Below are 20,881 nucleotides of genomic sequence, written 5' to 3'. Positions count from 1 at the left end.
GAGCCCAGCAGAGGTACTGAACTGGAGGACCCAGAGGGTTGAAGCCTCAATGCACAGGCAATCCTACAATGGAGAAGAGGGAAAGAGGAGGACTAGAAATTGAAATGGGATCATTACTGCCTGAAAATTGAATACAAATAAAATATATAAAGCAAACTGGTTGATTTGTTCCAAACTACTAACTTGTTCCACTGCTGAAGGGAGAACTTAAAGTGGTGGAAAGTGTGGTAGGTCTTAGGGCCAGAGCCCCCAACAACAACACATGACTACCTCCAAACTCTACAGGGAAGAGGCACTATCATTTCTTACTGATTGTGGGAGAATTCTAGGATGCATATTTCATCACAACACAACAATCTGACTGTACATAAATATTATTCTTATATTAGTGATCTCAAGATTTAAACATGACATCCTTTTGGAAGAGCAAAGTAAAAAATTCATTTAAGTTCACATTAAATACACGTATTGTTCTACCCTCAAATACAAGTGCACACGTGTAGTTTTACCATAAAAATCAATATTATACAGTTTTTCCTACAGTAATTATAGGTAATTTCAACAAAAAATCTCAGCAACTTTCAATTGATATTTTCTGTTTAAGAGTATTTTTTGAAAGAACATATTTAGATATCAAAATCAAGATAATATATAAAAAAACACTGCTACCATCACTCAGAGATAAGACTGTGGTATGGTGATGAAAATATGTCTCTCTTTATATTTGATAAGAGCATGTGTATTATGTAGACATTGGCCTATCTGGCAGCCTGATATTAGTACACTAAAGTCCTGATCCGAGCATGCAAGTAGTCCCACTGACATCAGTCAGTACCTCAATACCTTGATGCAGTGGGAAAGACTGAGCACCTTGTGGTTAACCCTACTGTCAATTCAAAGACTATGGCTGATTGGTTCTGGCAGAGGACACATTCCGTTCTCTTTACCAGATGGAAGATAACACCACAAAGTAACAGGGAAGTAGGGTGGAAAGGGGAAGCATATAAAAATATTCTAGGGTCAATCCTCACAAAATGACAAATTTAGGTTTAGATTTGTAGATTACCATATTGCAACTCATTAGGATTACCACTTAGTACTATTCTGTAATTTCCCTTGTAGTTTTTAAAATCTCTCCTAAAACACTCACCTTGCCAAGCAAGCAAAATGCTTCATTTTTATAAATTAATTATGCACACTTTTTCTGTTCAAATGAAATTGGACCTGCCTTTCAGTGCAAGAAGTTTGCATTTTTGTAAAATATATCAACTCTCATAGGTCAATTTATTTAGAATTAGAAATGTCATTGAGAATAAAAGATTTATGGATTTCTTAATTAACAGAACAAGTTTAGGTAAATATAAACTCTGCACTAAAGTTTTGCAGTGGCACAATACCATCACAATACAGAAGCATTTTTTAAACTATACAAAATTCCAAAATTGAAAATAACGTTTACATTTTCTTTATACATGAACATATAAAAGACCTCATTTCATGAGGCATCCAAAAGAATCAAAACATCTCTACAGCTATCTCTGAAAATTCAAATCTGGAAACAATTTATTACACTGAAGCTTTACAAGACTATTAAACAAACAATCCAATAACCACTTTTTACAAGATTAACATTCCAGAATACACTTGGAGGCATTTTTAAAAAACAGTTCACAATACTGGTTATCTCATTTATTATCAAAATCTTTTTATTTATATATGTTGGGTATTGTTGAATAACCAGTTATCTAAATTGAAAGTTGTGCAAACAATAAAAAATGGAAAACCAATATGTTATCAGTCATTTGTATAAAATATTGATTACAGGACTTTTTGCCCTGTATGGAGGGAAAAAGCCATAGCAAATATGTTCCTGGGAATTTAGCAGTTATGTTTTTCTATTCCTTCATTAGACTCCTTATATAAGTTATGATAAATTAAACATTCCAAAAAGGTATTAACTGATTTATAGAGCAGCCGGTATCCAAGTGCACAATATCTATCTATTCACTCTCATCTATTTTCTGTCCATATTCTGCTGCTGTTTCGTAAGGTCAGGAATATACATACTGCTTCACCACACTGTAGACTAAAGTCTGAGATGGTGACTCTCAGGTAATAGAACTGTAGCTTTCAAGAACAAAGGACTGCCATACAGCCACTGATTTGTACCATTTCCTCTTCATTGTCTTTAACACATCAATAAAGCAATCTGCATGAATTGGGCAAAATTTACCCAAACTTTTAAAAATAAAGTTGATATATTCTTAGTTGAAATTGCATGAAAGCATATTCATATACTTCCAGTTTAAAATAAAAACCGTAGTTACTAATAGAAGTTAGCTCTTAGCAAAACTACTGTATGTATATAACAAATGGAAAAATCTAATGTACGCAGGCCAGTAATGCTGGTTTCTTAAGAAGCAGTACAGTTTACCTAAAATGGCCTTTTTAGAGGTTTCTTCTCCCTTATCTCCCCGCAGTTAGGATATTTGGTGAAGCCTATGTTAAAGAAGAGGATTTCACAGAATTACATGCTGTACACTTGAAATAGACATCGTTTTCAGTCTCTGTTGGTGTTATTGGCTGCAAAGGCATGTAAATTTCCCATCTGGCTCAGGCCACTCTGAATATGTGCAACATGGATCTCAACATTATTCTGAAAACAACTAAAGAAAAGAAAGAAAGGTTAAATCTCATATTTTAAGACTCAATTTATTAACTTATCACACCTGAACATGACTATAATGAACACCAACTGCCTTCAAGACAAGGTATGAACATAGGAAGTAGTAAAAGTTTAGAAGGGCCAACATGCCAGAGAGCAAGATCTCTTTATCAAATTCTGTTACTGTAAGAGAAAAGAGCAAAAAACATTATCTGGGCTACAGCCCTATGAAGCTAGTAGAAAGGTTCCTATACCTACATGCCAGTGTATAGGTTTTGCATGATTGAAGTTCACAGAAATATATGAATATCATGAAAAGAAAAGGAGGACTTGTGTCACCTTAGAGACTAACCAATTTAGTCTCTAAGGTGCCACAAGTCCTCCTTTTCCTTTTGCGAATACAGACTAACACGGCTGTTACTCTGAAACCTATGAATATCATAGTCTCTGACGATTAAGTATAAAGAAGGAAAGCCTCAAATTATTTAAATCCACTGCAATGTGTGATTTGTAATTCTGCATATAGTGAAGTTTAGTTAAGAGTGGAGTTTTTCCAAAGGGGAAAAAACTGCTATAATAAAGGATGCCACCACTGTACTATGTTCTATGCTTTGGATAATTTAGAATACATTTACTAGTTGGAAAAAAAATGATAATTTTTCTTTTAATATTTAAATTATGGCTGTTCATTAATCACAGTTAACTCACGCGATTAACTCAAAAAATTAACTGTGATTAAAAAAATTAATCACGGTTAATTGCACTGTTAAACAATAGAATACCAATTGAAATTTATTAAATATTTTTGGATGTTTTTCTACATTTTCAAATATATTGATTTCTATTACAACACAGAATACAAAGTTTACAGTACTCACTTTATAGTATTATTTTGATTACAAATATTTTTGCACTGTAAAAATGATAAAAAGAAATAGTATTTTTCAGTTCACCTCAGACAAGTACTGTAGTGCAATCTCTTTGTCGTGAAAGTGTAACTTACACATGCAGATTTTTGGTTACATAACTGCACTCAAAAACAAAACAATGTAAAACTTTAGAGGCTACAAGTCCACTCAGTCCTACTTCTTGTTCAGCCAATTGCTAAGACAAACAAGTTTGTTCCATTTACGGGAGATAATGCTGCCAGCTTCTTATTTACAATGTCACCTGAAAGTGAGAACAGGCATTTGCATGGCACTTTTGCAGGTATTATGCAGGCAAGGTATTTACGTGCCATATATGCTCAACATCTATACGCCCCTTCATGCTTCAGCCACCATTCCAGAGGACATGCTTCCATGCTGATGATGCTTGTTAAAAAAATAATGCCTTAATTAAATTTGTGACTGAACTCCTGTTTTACCCACATTCTGCCATATGTTTCATGTTATAACAGTCTCGGATGATGACCCAGCAGATTTGACAAAACCCAAAGAAGGTACCAATGTGAGATTTCTAAGGATAGATACAGCAGTTGACCCAAGGTTTAAGAATCTGAAGTGTCTTCGAAAAACTGAGAGGGATGAGGCGTGGAGAATGCTTTTAAATGTCTTAAAAGAGCAACACTCCGCTGCAGAAACTACAGAACCCGAACCATCAACCTTCTGCTGGTGGCATCTGACAGATGATGAAAATGAACATGCGTCAGTCCACTCAGCTTTGGATCGTTATCAAGCAGAACCTGCCATCAGTATGGACGCATATATTCTAGAATAGTGGTTGAAGCATGAAGGGACATATGTATCTTTAGCGCATCTGGCACGTAAATATCTTGCGATGCTAGCTACAATAGTGCCATGCAAACGCCTGTTCTCACTTTCAGGTGACACTGGAAACAAGACGTGGGCAGCAGTATTTCCTGCAAATTGTAACCAAACTTGTTTGTCTGAGCGATTGGCTGAAGTAGGACTGAGTGGACTTGTAGGTTCTAAAGATTTACATGGTTTTATTTTAGAATGCAGTTATTCTTTGTACATAATTCAACATTTGTAAGTTCAACTTTCATGATAAAAAGAGATTGCACTACAGTACTTGTATTTGGTGAACTGAAATATACTATTTCTTTTGTTTTTTACAGTGCAAATATTTGTAATAAAAAATAAATGTAAAGTGAGCACTGAACACTTTGTATTCTATGTTGTAATTGAAATCAATATATTTGAAAATGTAGAAAACATCCAAAAATATTTAAATGGTCTTCTATTATTAACAGTGAGATTAATGTTTTTACCGCCTGACAGCCCTAATTTAAATCTTCTTTAAAAACAATTACATACATCAATAACTACTTGTTCAAATTAAAGATACATTTTGAAAGACTGAATGGCAAAGGAGATTCTAGTTTATACTGGATTAATTTAAATATATATTTTAATATTCTTTTTATATCTACTGGAGTTAGGTAGCCTTTTTCAATAGGACTATTCCTATAAGAACTGCAGAATTAGACTCAATTATATAAATACATAAACATTTCAGCTCTGAAGTGTGTTAAGAATATGTAATCATGAAAGATGCATGTAGGAACAAAAATATGTATGTATCATTATTAGAAGTTAATACCTGATATTGGAAGAATCTATTGAATTCTTGATGTCATTTAATGAATCTGTTAGTGATTTAAATTCAAAGGAATTCAGGTCACCTCCTTCTGCTAGACACTAGAAGAAATTAAGAAACAAATTTAGAATTGACTCTACAATTCTACTACATAATTTTAATTTCTATTCAAATACATGTTTTGACTTAGTTCAACACAGAAATTTGACTGATGCCTATGGGTTGCCAGGGCTTTAAAATGTTGTGTATTATGTGTGAGGAAACATTAGAAATTTTTAGTAAACAATTTACCTTAATCTGCAGTAATATTGCTGTAAGTCTAGAGATCAGATCCGTCAGGTTTTCATTTTCCACACAAAGATGTCCTGTTGTTGATGCATTTGCTTGTCTAACTATCTCCTGAGCTTCTTCTTCACATCGGCGCCTCAGATCCGTTGGCTGGTCTGCAGGCTGGAGGCCTTGGTCTGGAGCAAGCTACACAGATATAATTAGAAGTAAAGATTAAGGGTCTGATTCTACAGCTGGTGTGCGGGTGAACTGGTAGTCAACTTTAAAGGGAGTTTCATAAGTGAAGAGCCTGCAAAAATAACCAGGCCCTCATACTGTTAACCAAAACTGTCCATTGACATCAATGAGAGTTACTGATATTCGGAAAGAGAGAAATGAAAGCATATATGGCCCCAGTTACTTAAAGTTTGGCATTTGTGTCTAAATGGTCCTTTTCTATATATGAAATTTCAGTTGACTTATTTATATGCTAAACACAACACCAAATAAACTAAGAGGTTAGCAACATATTACCTCATAACAGTACTGTTGAACCTTATGCAAAACTTTGTTTAGGTCCTTATTCAGTTGTTCTAGATCTAGAACAATAGTTGCATATCTTCTCTGAAACTCAATGCTGATGGGCATAGAATAGGATTTCTGTGAAGAAGACAATAAAGCATATAAAGTTTATAAATCACAAACGCTATACATCTTTATTTACTAAAGTTGCACTTTACTGTCTAGATGCTTCCCTTGGATGACTAGTATCACCTTTATCTTGTCCTTCTTGTGAAATTTTAAGTAGAGAGTTTATACACCAATCCTTTTCACCCAGATTTGTTCTGCTATTTCTCCAAAATACAAATGACTTAGCTCAGTGGTTTTCAACCTTTTTTCATTTGCAGACCCCTAAAAAATTTTCACATGGAGGTTTGGACCCCTTTGGAAATGTTAGGCATAGTCTGAAGACCCCCAGGGGTCTGCGGACCACAGGTTGAAAATCACTGTTCTATGGTAACAGTAACCTTTCGCGGACCTCCTAGACATGGTCTGCGGACCACAGGTTGAAAACCACTACTTAGCTAAATGAATTTAATTGGCTTATTCATTGCTTAGATAACTGTGGCAGATACAACTTTTTTTACAGTCCTCAAATAGGAATAATATACTGAAGAAAAAACCTCTAAAGAACACCAACTGTTCCCTTCAAAAAAATGAAACTAAAAATGTACAATTGTGTGTATTAGTAACCCCTGTTAAGGAACCCTCTGCATTTTGTCATTAGAAACTAGTATTATTGCCAGACACTAATGTACTAATTTAGGATCTGCTTTGAGTATGGTTAAGCAGTTCCACTTACTAAATACTAAACTGGTCACTAACTTATAACATGGTCACAAAAGGATTCCCCTTTAACCAAAACCAGAAATGTCACTCTGTTTCACTTTAACCAAAAATTATTGTATCAACATTAGCTAATTGATAAAATCTTTAAAGAATTCACAAATGTATTTAAATCTATATATTATTTTGGTCATGTTCAAGAGAGGCAAGTGTTTGAGAAAATATTTTTGATTAAATGAAATACATTTTAAAGGCAGAAACTGACTGAAGACAGGCTAAGAACATAACCCCCTAGAAAGGTATCACCTCCTGTAGTTTTATCAGAATAGCCATGAGCATTCACAAAAGTTACTGTATAAGAGGCTTATTTACAAAGTAATGAATAACAGAGGAGATTCAAAATATCTCATATCCCTAACTAAGCTAAACAGACCTAAATATATCAAATTGAATATATATCCTTGTTCCCCTTCCCTCCTGTTGCTTCTTTGTTTGTCCCAATATTCTTTATTTTCCTTCTGACGCTTCTCATTTCTCCTTTCCTCATTAAGTTTAATTTGTGATTTAGTATTTAAGTTTTGTTCATATTTTAAGGCAGTCATCTTCTTGTAAAGAGAGAAGGCTTTCTATAATCCCAACCTGTTTTATAGTTTATTTTTGTATAAGTGTCATACTTAGACTTTTAGTTAAATTTTAAAAACAAACTTTTAAAAAGCGGCATATTTTTCAGCATTAGATTTAAAATCTGTGACAAACTTTATATGTAATTTATTTTAATCCCTTTTTTGCTATAGTTGCATAGATTTTAATGATTAAACTGTACAGCTGAAACAATTTTCTTTAAAAAAATTAAGAGAAAGCACAGTTAATGCACAGGAGAGTGAAATAATAATGCCAGCATTGAAGAATGGGATGTGGGTATGGGGTAGGAGAAGGGGACGGTGGACATGGGAATGGGGAAGCAGAGAATGGAGAGAAAGAGTGAGCATACATGCGCCCACAGGTGGCCACGGGGGGCAGAGAGAAGAAATATTTTATCCGTATTAAAAACCTTAAATGCTTTGTGAAAAATTTTAAGCACTTAGGTCTGGGTCCCCAAAGGGACTTAGGCGTTACAATGCAGAGCACTACAATGCTTAACTTTTAGGCATCTAGCTAATCATAGGGATAACGTTTTGATCACCAAAGCCTGAATTAGGTGTCTAGGCTCCCTACACAATGCAAGTGGAGTGATAGGTGGCCTAGAATGTGGTATACAAAAGCCAGCATGCTAGGTGGGGAGCTGCCTAAGCTAGCAAATGAGAGATGCTAATGAGAACGGTGTATCGTCAGCCCCTCTGCATACCTCATATGCTGGGCCTGATCCAGGAGGCATGCTCAGAGGCTGCTTAGATTTACACAAACCAGCTGAAGGAGGCCCTCCCATATAACCTATAGGGCAACATATAGGGTCTTCACCTAGAATGTAAGAGAGCACTAGTTCAAGTCCCCACTCTGCCCTCATGAGGAGAAGGGATCTGAACAGGGATCTGCCACCTCTCAGGCAAGTGCCCGAACCACTGGACTATAGATCCATTCTCACTTGCTCTCTGGCCCAGTTAATATCTAATTATTCAGCTAAGGTGAAACAACTTCAACAGGCAAGACTGAGATAGCCCCACATCAGGATATCCCATAGTCCAGTGGTTAGAACACTCCCTTGAGAGGCTGTAGATACTTGTTCAAATCCCTTTTCCATCAGGCAGTGGGGTGACCTAAGCCAGTGGTATCTCATGTGAGTACCCTGACCACTAGGTTAAAGCTTAAATGGGAGCTGCTGCTCCTCTTCCAGATCATCATTTTGTGTGGAGTTAGGCAGCCTTTGTAAGCTCAGGAAGTTTTATTTAACGATAAACACATTTTGAAAATGTTGACCGTAGTGATTTGCATAAAGTCATACCCCAGGTGGGAACAGAACCCAAACCTGTACTTTAACCACAAGATAATCCATTCCTCACTGATTACTAGTACTACTGTCTCTGTTTGTATGAAGATTATTTTTTGATTGTAGCAGATACCTATAAAACAGGATATCAAAACCCATTCAAGAACTGAAAAAATAACATGTTTTTACCAGCTTTTCCGCTTCTGTGTTCATCTCCCTTAACTGCTTGATGTGCTCCTTCTTAATCATAAGGATTTTTGATAACCTAGTCTATAGACAAAGAGGAAATTTTTTTTTTTTTTTTTTTTAGGACAAACATCTTTAAACAGTTTTAAAATGAATGATAAAATTATTGAAAAATATCAGACACTTTTTGCTAAAAGTGTAAAGATATTTCTCAGACTGACTACAAATTAAGATGTATAAATTAAATATATTTTTTTTCCACAGAAATTATAAACAGTACTTTCAGGGAGCCTTACCTCTATGAAGCCAAAGCACAATGGTTGAAATTCCCTACACAAAGACTGAGTAAATAGGATTTGTGGACATATTTTGAGGATGAAGGGAACAGAATCCTTCCCTCCCTACAGCGTGAAGATATAATATAGGACTTTTGCACAGCAATGCTGTGGATGTAATTATCGTGGGCTACAGTAGAGATCAGCTGTTTCACCATCGCCTTCCCCATAAGGTTTTCACCCTGTTGATGGACTCACTTGTCATGTCCCAGACTGGACACAAACCCATTGTGTGCACTCCTGCAACAACAGCTGAAACACAACATGGGTTTGCAGCAAACAAGAGGGCTCTGGAGGTTTTTCACTTCTTGGGCTCTTCCTTCAAAACAGAAGTGCTCTGTATCTGCTGCATTTGGGGTGTAATGTGCCCATAGAAAGGTCTGCTAGATTTTGTCCAACATGCATCTAACTACTTGAAGTGTGAATGTCAGCTGGGACGGATGGGCGTAATCCTAGTGCCACTGCAGTCAACTGGAATTGAGCCATTGATTTCAGTAGGGCCAGAATTTCCTCCTGTATGATGAGGGTACCTATACCGGAATTCAGTGCAGTTGGGAACAAGGTATACTAGAATTTTCACAGTGATATGTTATAATTGAAGACTAAATGAAAGGTAGTACTAAACAGTTTATTATAGAAACTAGCTACTTTCAGTTCCCAATCTTGTAGTCCTCTTCATGCAGGCAGAACTACCACTGAAATTAAGGAAAGGAACGCAGGAACAGGCTGAATTAGTGTATGTTTGTTTAAGTTAGCAATTTATACTTGAATTTGAGTTACTACAAAACATCTATAGGGACACCGAAGTACTTTTAGTGTTTAAATATTTTACTCTATATTGTTTGTAGTATCTTCTGAGAAGTTTGAAAAACATGCATTTTTTCCTACCAATTTTGTATTTTCCTATTTGTTTTACACATCCCTCCTCTCTTTCCCCCCTCACCATTTAAACTAGAATTTAGATTTATTTCCTTGTATTTAATTTACACTAGTGAGGAAAATGTGCACAGTTCTGGGAAAATACTGCATTAGTTAACATGCTCCCTCTACTGGACATGCAGGAGCACAGTAAAAAAAAAAAAGTCATTTCTGTCTACATTCTGTTTTTATTATATCTTAATTTTTAACTCATCCTCAAAAAAAGAAGGATACTGCTAATCATTTGGAAAACTAGATTCTAACACAGCTGACAAACTGGGACCCCATACAAAGGGAATCCCATCCATCAGTTTTGAACTAAAATGTAATATATTTTAAATTGAATCCAGTATCCCCAGAAACATTTAATTTTGTACGTGAGGATAAAATATTTTCATGATTTTTGTCAGTATTCCATTTAGCTTGGATGTAAATATTAATGTACAAGAGATGGTCAACTGATATAGCAAATTCCTTTTGGAGCTATCATTTCTCTAATATGCATAACTTTGTCCTTAATAAAAGAGAAAGTTACTCACCTTGTGCAGTAACTAAAGTTCTTTGAGATGGTTGTCCCTGTGGGTGCCCCACTTTAGGTGTCTTGGCGCCCTGCGCTTACAATTGGAGATTTGTAGCAGCAATGCCCCGGTTCGCTGTGCACGTGCGGCAGCCTTCTCTCGCTGCTCTGAGCGGCTACCTCGCATGCGCAGCCAACTGACCCCCAGTTCCTTCTCTACCCCAGAGGATCAGTGTGAAACTCCGAAGTAGAGGTGAGGAGGGTGCATAATGGAGCTCCCACAGGGACAACCATCTTGAAGAATCTGAGTTACTGCACAGGGTGAGTAACCTTCTCTTTTTCTTCTTTGAGGAGTGTCCCTGTGGGTGCTCCACTTTAGGTGACTATGGAGCAGTACCCCTTGGTGGAAGGAGGGGCTTCAGAGTATCTTTGTTGAGGGTAGATAGCACCGAGAGTCTGAACTGAGCGTCGGCAGAGGAATGTTGTTCCAGGGCATAGTGTTTGGTAAACAAGTGGGCCGAGGCTCAGGTAGCTGCCCTGCAAATGTCTACAATGGATACATTATTGAGAAACCCTACTGACATGAATAGCTCTCTGGTAGAGTGTGTACATATCACAGCTTGAGCTGGGATATTGCTCTGATGATAGCAGAGGTGGATATAGCCAGAAATCCACTTAGATAGTCTTTGTTTGGAGATGGCCTCACCCTTCGATCACTCTGTGACTGACAGAAAGAGACATGACGATTTTCTAAATGTCTTTGTTCTTTCTAGGTAGAAGGCCAGAGCTCTACAGACATCGAGTGTGTGAAGGGATGCCTCCCTGGCATCGGCGTGGGATTTTGGAAAAAAACATAAGTAAGTAAATGGGTTGGTTTAAATGAAATGAGGAGGCTACTTTAGGTATAAATTTAGGGTGGGCTCTTAGGATCACTTTATGGAATGTGGTATATGGTGGGTGTGCCATTAGGGCCCCTAGTTCCCCTACTCTTCTTGCTGAAGTGATCGCAATAAGAAAGGAGACCTTCATCGATAGATGTAGCAATGAGCAAGTCGCAAGGGGTTGCCCATGAGGGTACACAGCACGAGGTTAAGGTCCCATATAGGAGTAGGGTGTTTTAGGGGAGAGTAGATGTTGGTCATGCCCTTTAAGAATCGTTTAATTGTTGAATGAGCAAAGATCATGGTTCCATCTACCTTATCATGTAGTGAGGTGATAGCTGCTAAGTGTACCTTTACGGAGCTATTGGAGAGGCCTGCCTTTTTAAGGCGTAATATATAGTCCAGGACTCTGGGTAGAGGGGCAGAATGAGGAAACATATGGTGAGCCTCGCACCAGATGCAGAAACATACCCACTTAGGAGCACATGTTTTGTGTGTGCTTGGTTTGCGACTATTCAAGAGAATGTCTTTAACCTCCTCAGAGTAATCCTGATCCAGCCCCATTAGCCATGGAGTAACCAGGCCTTGAGGCGGAGAACCACTAGGTTGGGGTGAATGACATGGCTGGCGTCCTGTGTCAGGAGGTGAGGAAGTTTTGGAAGGGTTTGAGGAGGTTTCACTGCCATCTGTATTAGGTATGGGAACCACGTCTGTCTGGGCCATGTGGGTGCGATGAGTATGACCCTGGCCTTGTCCTGTCTGATTTTGTGTAAAACCCAGCTCAGTAGAGGAATCAGTGGGGTGGGGGTGGGGAACCACATGTACATTAGTGGTGCTTCCCATTCTGTGAGGAGGGCATTGCCCAGTGAGTGGTGCCCGAGCCCTGCTCGGGAGCAATATTAAGGGCATTTTCTATTGTGAGCTGTTGCAAATAAATCTACAGTAGGGCACCCCCACTAGTTGAATATGGGGGTTTGGTTGAATATTCGAGGGTCGGGCAGTCCATCTCTCACTTGTGGGTTTGTGAGAAGTGTCTGCTCAGATGGTCTGCTGTGGTGTTCTGAAGTCCTGGAAGGTAAGCTGCAGAAATGTCTATCTTGTTGAAGATGAACCATTTCCTTAGGTGTAGTGTCTCGATGCAGGGAGGGTATGATTGAGCTCCACCCTGTCTGTTTATATAAAACATGCAAGTTGTGTTGTCCACGAGGACTCTGATGGTATTGTTGCAGATAAGGGGAAGGAAGTGTTCACATGCTTTTCTAATTGCTTGGAGCTCTAGAATGTTTATGTGTAGGTTGGTTTCCGCTGCGGACCAGCGTCCCTGGATGGTGGTGTTGTCCAGATGGGCTCCCCATCCCCTGAGGGAGGCATCTGTGGTGATTGTTATAGTGCGAGCTTTTTGTTGAAATGGGACCCCGAGCAGATGTTTTGCGGTTGCATCCAACGCTTGAGGGAGTCCTTCACTCTGCGGGGCATAGTGAGCCGTTTGTGGAGGGAATGCTTGTCTGGTATATAGCAGGTGCAGAGCCAAGCCTGTAGGCATCCCATATGCAGTCTGGCATGTTTGACTACATAAGTTGTAGCAGTCATATGCCTAAGGAGTTGTAGACAGGCCCTGGAGGATGTTTGGGGGCTATCTGAGTTTGTTATCATCAGCCTGGTTAGGTTGACGGATCGCTGTTGGGGTAATCTCACTTGTGCTGAGAGGCAGTCGAGATAGGCCCCTATAAACTCTAGTTGCTGGACAGGGACCAAGGTGGACTTTTGGACGTTTATTTGAAACCCAAGGTTGGTGACGAGGGTTATAGTGGTTTGTGTAGCTTGTACTGCCATCTGCCGAGTTGGTGTTCTTATGAGGCAGTTGTCCAAGTATGGGAAGATCATTATCCCTAGCCCGTGGAGGTGAGCTGCAGCGACGGCTAGGACTTTGGAAAATACCCTTGGGGCTGTCGATAAGCCGAAGGGTAGTACCTTGTATTGGTAATATTGATGGCCTAGTGTGAAGTGCAGAAATCATCTGTGTGCTGGAAGAATCCTGACAGGAAAGTATGCGTCTTGTAGGTTTAGGGACAAGAGCCAATCTCCGTTCTCTAATGCCAGAATTATGGTTGCCAGGGTAACCATTTTGAAGGGCTGTGTCCTTATGAACTTGTTGAATTTGCGTAAGTCCAGAATGGGTCTCCAGCCACCATTCTTTTTCTGTGTGAGAAAAATAAAGGGAATAAAACCCTCTTCCCCTGTGTTGGAGAAGTACTATTTCCATGGCTCCTAGTTGCAGGAGATGGTTTATTTCCTGCTGCAACAGGGTCTCGTGAGATGGGGGCCTGAAGAGGGATGGGGAAGGTGGGTGGGTAGGGGGATAGAAATAAATGGGAGAGAGTAACCCTTTTGGACAATTTCCAGCACTCATTTGTCTGTAGTTCTTTGGGTATATAATCTGCCCTGTTTTTTCTTGTGGTGGTTCTTGAGTCCTTTAAGGTATGTAGAGATGCATCTGTGCGTTCCGCAAATACTTTTTGTCCCTCAAAGGGCAGGTCCTCAACTGTGACTTGTACTTTCCTAGGAAATCCACAGAGGTGGAGCCATGATGCTCGATTCATGACCACGGATTTGGTGATAGAACGAGCTGCCATGTCAGCGGAATCAAGGGAGGCCTGCAGGGCTGTTTTGGCAATTAAGGAGCCCTCCGCAATGTTAGCTTTGTATTGCTCCTTTGACTCCTCCAGCATTTGTTCAATAAAATATATGTCATTTTATTAAACAAGTTGTAAGTGTATTTTGCCAACAGAGCAGAGCAGTTTGCTATGCAAAATTGCAGTGAGGCCAAGGAACAGGCTTTGCATCCAAAGAGGTCAAGCCTTTTCCAGTCTTTGTCATAAGGGGTGGTTTTTGACTAGTGCTGTTTTCCCCTTTGGTTTACTGCCCATATGACCAGTGAATTTGGAGCTGGGTGAGTAAATAAGAACTCAGCCCTTTCGCTGGTACATAATATTTTCTGTCTCCGTTTACAGGAGGGTGGGTCAGTGGCAGGTGTCTGCCATATTGTCTTTGCAGGATCCATTATAGCAGTGTTGATGGGCAGAGCTATCTTTGCTGATGGGGATGCCTGCAAGATGTCAGTAAGTTTGTGCTGGGTCTCTGGCAGCTCTGCTAAAGAGATGTCCAGGGATTCTGCAACTCTTTTGAATAAGTCCTGGAAGGACTTAAATCATCTCCTATGGTGGGAGGCAGTGGCATAATTATTTTGTCCTGGGACAAGGACAAAATATGGGTGAGCGGCAATGTGTTGCCTTCAGGAGCTTCTTCTGGCTCTTCTCCCTCTTTCTCCTGGGCCTCCGATGGTGGTGGGTTCGTGGGTGAAGGGGACCGGGTGGCCCTTGAGGCTGGTGGGTTGTGGGGTTTAAGATTTTGGGCTCTGTAGATTGCCCGTGTGTCCCAGTATGGCCAATTGGGTGGCATAACAACGGGTGGTGGCATCCATAGCTGTGCCTGCCAGCTTTGCCCTTGCATAGGTGGCTGTTGGTGAGAGGGTCCCGGTTTTGGGGAGGGATGATGAGGGATATAAAGACCTGAATCATTCTCTTCATCCTCATTACTAGATAGTGCAGATCCACTAGGAGTGCCTATTCGGCTCGATCCTGGTCTGACTAGGGTACCATTGTTGCCGAAGAGGGGGTTCCTGGCGTGGAGGAAATTGCCAGGTCTGCCTGTCTGGTAAAGGCTTGCGGTACTGGAAAGCTCGGTGCCACGGATGGCAGCGTAGTGTGCTCTGACGGTGCAGAGGTCTTGTTAGGCCAGGGGTTCTCAAACTGGGGGTCGGGACCCCTCCGGGGTCATGAGGTTATTACTTGGGGGGTCACGAGCTGTCAGCCTCCACCCCAAACCCCACTTTGCCTCCAGCATTTATAATGGTGTTAAATATGTTAAAAAGTGTTTTTAGTTTAAAAAAGGGGGGGGGAGGGGAGGCGGGTCGCACACAGAGGCTTGCTATGTGAAAGGGGTCACCAGTACAATAGTTTGAGAACCACTGTGTTAGGCTGTGTATATGCAGCAGGTGGTGCCATTACACTAGCCAGTGCTGAGATGTTCTTCGGTACTATTGGCACCAAGCTAGGGAGCTTAGCTTTAGCTCGTGCACCAGAGTCAGAGCCTGGCCGTGTCAGTGCCTTGGGTCTTCGGGATGTCTCGGTACTGGACATTCCCGGTATCTCTCGGTCCGAGGTTCTTGGTGCCGTTGGTACCGGAGAAGATTTCTTGCAAGGAGACCGCTTCTTTTTAGGAGGATCTCTCTGTGGTGGATGACTGCAACCGATGTTTGGTCGCCTACTTAGGTGCAGCGTCCTTAGACACGGTTTGTGTAGAGCCCTTGTCTGAGGCTGCTGCTGGAGACCATTGGCCAGGAGGAGTTCTGGACTCTGGGTTGGAGGCTGGCCTGAGGGATTTCTCCATCATTAATAATTTTAGTTGGAGGTCCCTGGCGTTCAGTGTCCTGGCAGATAAATTCTTGCAGTGTGGACACTTCTGTGGTACATGGGTTTCCCTGAGACAGCGGATGGACTGAGCATGACCATCCGATACAGGAATTGATAGTGCGCAGGTCAGGCAACGTTTAAAGTCAGGGGAACGGGGCATGCCTGAGGAGGTCCAGGTCTATAGAAAACAGTCGTAGTTCAGTCACTGTCAGCAGAGACCCGCCGGTGGCGGAGGGAAGCAAACTAAAAATTTTTTTTTTTAAGTGGGTAAATGATGGGAAAATGGAAGAAAACCAACAAATAAGGATAAATAAAGATGGGGCTATAAACAATTTACAAAATAGACAGGGGTGCTGCTATTGCTCTGATTCAAGCCAAAAGAACTGGGGGTCGGTTGGCTGCGCATGCGAGGTAGCCACTCAGAGCAGCGGGAGACGGCTGACATGTGTGGAAACCCCTTTGAAGATATATAACCTATTATATTTATTTTTTTCAAACTGAAATCTTTCAATGTATTTAATAAATGTTACCAAATAACTTGTCTTGAATACTTGTATAACCACTATGTAATAAATGCATAATGTTAACAGTGATACTTCATTTCTGTAAACACATTCCAATTTCTGATGCGTTAGATTTTGAATCATTTTGAATCATTAGGTAATCAAAATGACAAATATAACCACCATCAATGTGAAGCATAGTTCCATCAAGCTCCATATAGATTTCTTGAGGAATCTGGTCTACAAACCACATTAAAATATGCTGACCTTCCTTATGTACCCACCCATTGCCCTTTGGATGGAACTTGATAAAATCTCATGTGTCAGGCAGGATCTAGTATGTCAGTATTCTTCCAGACCAGTGCCACAGACTGTATACCTGATTTTCTCTACTAGTTGTGGTTTTCATGAAGGTAAAAGTTTTGGGTCACAGCATAAGATTCTCTAAAGGAGATCTCTAATTATCTGGTACTTTCTTTTGTCTTATCAAATCATGTATTAATCATGACTCTCATGTCTGACTTTCCATACAAAGTGCAAATGAAACTTTTGATTGTTGTCATGTCTGAGGAAATTTCAGCAGTTTATAAGCCCTGAGCATGTTCTTAAAGCTTCTTTGGGCTTTTCTATGAACTGAAGAGGACACATTTTTCCTTTGCACATGACTAAAACATTGTAATTATAGCCTGAAAAAAGCAATAATTTCAGGAAGAAGAGCAAAGGGGAAATTCCATTTTTGCAGCAAGGCTGTAATAACTTCTCAGTCCAAGATCCAGCCATATAATGGTAATCAACCTTTAACATAATAATATTACAGTACCTAGACAATATGTTTCTGTTACTCTCACAACAGTGCTGGCCATCAGGTGAAAGAGATGATTCACTTACAATACAACCAATGTTAGCTTTTTCATAGCAACACCTAAGCTCAGCAACACTGCTTCAAATGTCTTCAAATAAAAATAATTCATACTCTAGGCTTAAATATAATGTGTGGCCTTTAAGCAGAGCTTTTTTTTGCATCCTTCTCTCATTCCTTTATTAGAAACATGAATTGGGTAGCCCTGAAATAACCAGACAAGAGTCCACACTGGAAATCTTTGCTCTGATTTTGTTCAGGCACATTTTGGCAATTTTTGCTTGCTCGGTGTCCTTGAAAAATGCAGTCAGAAGCATCACAGGCAAGAAGCCCATGCTTTGTAAGCTCAGTTTACTTAATGTGAGTAGGTGAATATAACCAAATATAGGTTGAAATTTGAAAGTTTTCTGATTTAAAATACAGCATCAACATCACACAAATCAACTGTGATTGGGTAACTGAGATTTATTGGCTCTTCAGTTTCTTGGTCAGTTTGGTCTTATCAGTTTTGCAGATCATTCTCCCTACTATGTTTGACGAATCAGACTGAGAGGATAACTCTAGATCAAGTGTAGCAGTAGAAACAAATCTCATGCCTTGCAATTAATGAATCTTCATATATTATTGCCTTATTTTTACTATAATTGTATTTAATGTAATGTTCTTGACCTTACTAAACACTATCTTACCCTACTTCTTACTATTTTTGGCCATTAAATTTCCCTTAATCCAGTGGTTCTCAACGGAGGTCTGTGGCCCCCTGGGGGTCCGCAATCTCTTTCAAGGGGGCCACGGGGCTCTGTGGCTGAAACCTAGAGCCCGAGCCCCAGCACCCCCCCGCAGGCTGAAGTCAGGAGTGGAGGCTGAAGCCCCGATCCGCAGAGCCAATCACGGAGCTGAAGCTGGGAGGTGTGGGGCTGAAGCCCTGATCCCCGGCACCCCCCGCGGGGTTGAAGCTGGGAGGCACCAGGCTGAAGCCCCAATCCCTGGTGCCCCCCACGGGGCTGAAGCTGGGAGGCACGGGGCTGAATCCCAGAGCTCCGAGCCCTAGTGCTCCCTGTGGGGCAGAAGCCCTGAGCCCATGGGCAGAGTTGGGGACATGAAGGGCTTTGCCCCCTCCCCCCACCAAACTGCAGTGCAAGCACAGGACAGTTCTGGGGGCAGCTCCACACCTCCCCACCACATCCTTCTTCCCCCACCCCGCCAGGTCAGAAGCAGGAAGCTGGGACTGGGCAGTGAGTGCGGGGCAGCTGCTGCTCTGGCTGGTGCCATGGAGCAGGCAGCTGCAGCGTTCCCTTGTCTCCTGTTGGTGCCCGGGTTGAAGCTGCTCCTCAGCTTCCAGCCCCCTTTGCTCACGCATCCAGTAAGAGCTGCCTGGGCTGGGGGACCTGGCCCTGTGGCTGGCAGAGCCCTCAGGGAACAGGGACTGGAGGGGAGCCCTCCTGGCACACAGCCTCTAGCTACCCCCCTCCCTGCACTCTTAGCTACCTCGTTTGCACACAGCCCCTAGCTATCCCCCTGCCTGCACCCTGAGCTGTTTTCAAACTTTTTGAGGTAACCCCTCCACCTCTGAGTTATAATTGTTGGTTTCCTGCCCCCGACAGGCTGAGTGACCTGCTGAGGTGAGTCAGGGGGTGGAGGTGCCACTCCCTCCCTGGACTCACCGTGTGGAGCTGGCTTGAGCCCCGCTGGCTCCTGCTCTCCCAAAATAGACGTCAAACTACGCCTATGCCCAAGTCCCCTGCGCCTATGCCCAATGTCCCATCCCCGCTGGGCCCTGGTGTTTTTAATAGCAGGTGGGGGGGGGGAGTGTCTCAGAAAGAAAAAGGTTGAGAACCCCTGCCTTTATCAGTTTTATTAAGCTCTCTGACAAGCAATATTTACTGCAAGTAATACGCACCATAAGTTGAATGGCCAAAACAGAAATATATTTTATATGAATTGAAGATAACAGATTAAAGAACTGAATTTTAAGTAATCTTTAAGAACTTTGTCAGAACATCCTTCAGTTCTTATTCGAGAATAGCCCGTTTTGATTCTGCTTTATGCTAGTTTTTGCAAAAATTATAATGGAATTTAACTTCTTTCATTATCAAGTTGACATTACTAATGATATTGTTTTGTCATCTAGAATAACAACTTGCTTAGATTAGTTTCTGTGCTTCCTGGATCTCAACTTCCCAGTATTACATTTTCACACTTCGTTGAACACATTCTCAGAATAAGCTAAACTATTATCTTCAAACACATAAGAGGAGGATAAAGATAGATTTGGAACACTAAAATTTATATCTTGAGGGATAGGAAGTGTTTGGTTTAGACGTATCTTTTTCACCTCCCTTTGATTTTGGGAATGCAGAGCTGCCTCTCTTGTTCTCAAAGTAAGCAGGACATCCCACTAGTTGCCGTGGCTTAGTGGATGGGATGTGTCAAATACTTTTTTTAAAAAAGGATATATCAGTACCATGCAATGTGAAAATTAAAATCTTAAAAAGCAGTAACTGACAAAACAGTACATACAAAGAAGTTCTACATATAGGGAAAAAGAACCCTCAACATGTCAAAACAAAGATTTTGACTAACAATTCATGACAAGTTCCTTTTTTATATTAGCAAGCCTCTTATGAATTAATATCTAGTGTGAGTTAACCACATAAGAGTTCAACACAATAGATGTAAAAAGGCCAATGCACATAAAATTAAAAGAAGAGCAGTTAACACTCACCACTTGGATAAGAAATTCTACTGGAAAACCACCTAGTGTTTCGCTATCTGAGCCTGAAATTTTGTTTTTCCAAGAGGATTGTCCTAATAAAGGATCACTGTCCTATACAAGAAAGAAAGCTGCATTTAACAACTTATTTCTAGAAAGATTTTTAAAAAACTTTTATCTTGTTAAATATCCTCAGGTAATTCATTTCAATAATATACTGAATTACTATATTAATGTTTCATATCATATTGAATAATTAAGCAATGACACATTTTCTGGTACATATTACTTACTGTAATTGGAGACTGGAGAGAAGGTGTGTAGTGTAATCGAGGAGGGGTCATGAAAAATCTAGAAGGCCGTTGTTTTTGTCCAAAAGCAGTAATTGGCATAGTTTCATGAGGCTCATTGCTCTGTTGAGACAGAAAAATGAAGAAAAAACTATTCTAGGGTGACTTTAAAGAGACTAAAAGTTTTACACACCTCTTGAACATCAGAAACCCATGGATTTATATTTCAGACTAAAACATGTTAAGAGGGTTGGTAGGCTAGCATTAATGTAATACACTGCTTTAGAAAGATCAAGCTTAAGATACTCCCTTTCCTCAACCCTTTGCTTCCAGGCTACCATGGATGGAGAACATCACTTAAATAACCTGCCCCCCAATAAAAGGGGATATGTGGCATTGCATCAGGGAATGCAATAATATTTTGAAAGGATGCTCCACTTTC

The 20,881-nt window shown here is 40.4% G+C and overlaps 1 protein-coding gene across 2 annotated transcripts in view; it reads right to left on the bottom strand.

Moving 5' to 3' along the window:
• Positions 1-800: 800 nt before the first annotated feature.
• The window catches only part of LIN9 (lin-9 DREAM MuvB core complex component), a 62,681-nt gene continuing 42,600 nt past the window's right edge, over positions 801-20,881 (bottom strand). Inside the window, exons 9-15 of one of the 2 annotated variants that reach the window (XM_074947096.1) lie at positions 20,443-20,562; positions 20,162-20,263; positions 8,955-9,035; positions 6,029-6,154; positions 5,519-5,701; positions 5,231-5,328; positions 801-2,666 (exon numbers count right to left, since the gene is read on the bottom strand). In XM_074947096.1, the coding sequence (XP_074803197.1) occupies positions 2,561-2,666; positions 5,231-5,328; positions 5,519-5,701; positions 6,029-6,154; positions 8,955-9,035; positions 20,162-20,263; positions 20,443-20,562 (816 nt within the window). In that variant the 3' untranslated portion in view covers positions 801-2,560. The remainder of the gene's footprint in view (positions 2,667-5,230; positions 5,329-5,518; positions 5,702-6,028; positions 6,155-8,954; positions 9,036-20,161; positions 20,264-20,442; positions 20,563-20,881) is intronic. The other variant, XM_074947097.1, reaches the window with a different exon arrangement.

This window comes from Natator depressus, chromosome 3 (genome assembly GCF_965152275.1).
Source record: "Natator depressus isolate rNatDep1 chromosome 3, rNatDep2.hap1, whole genome shotgun sequence".
In the NCBI taxonomy this organism is placed as follows: Eukaryota; Metazoa; Chordata; order Testudines; family Cheloniidae; genus Natator; species Natator depressus.
This window is presented reverse-complemented; position numbering and strand designations above follow the sequence as displayed.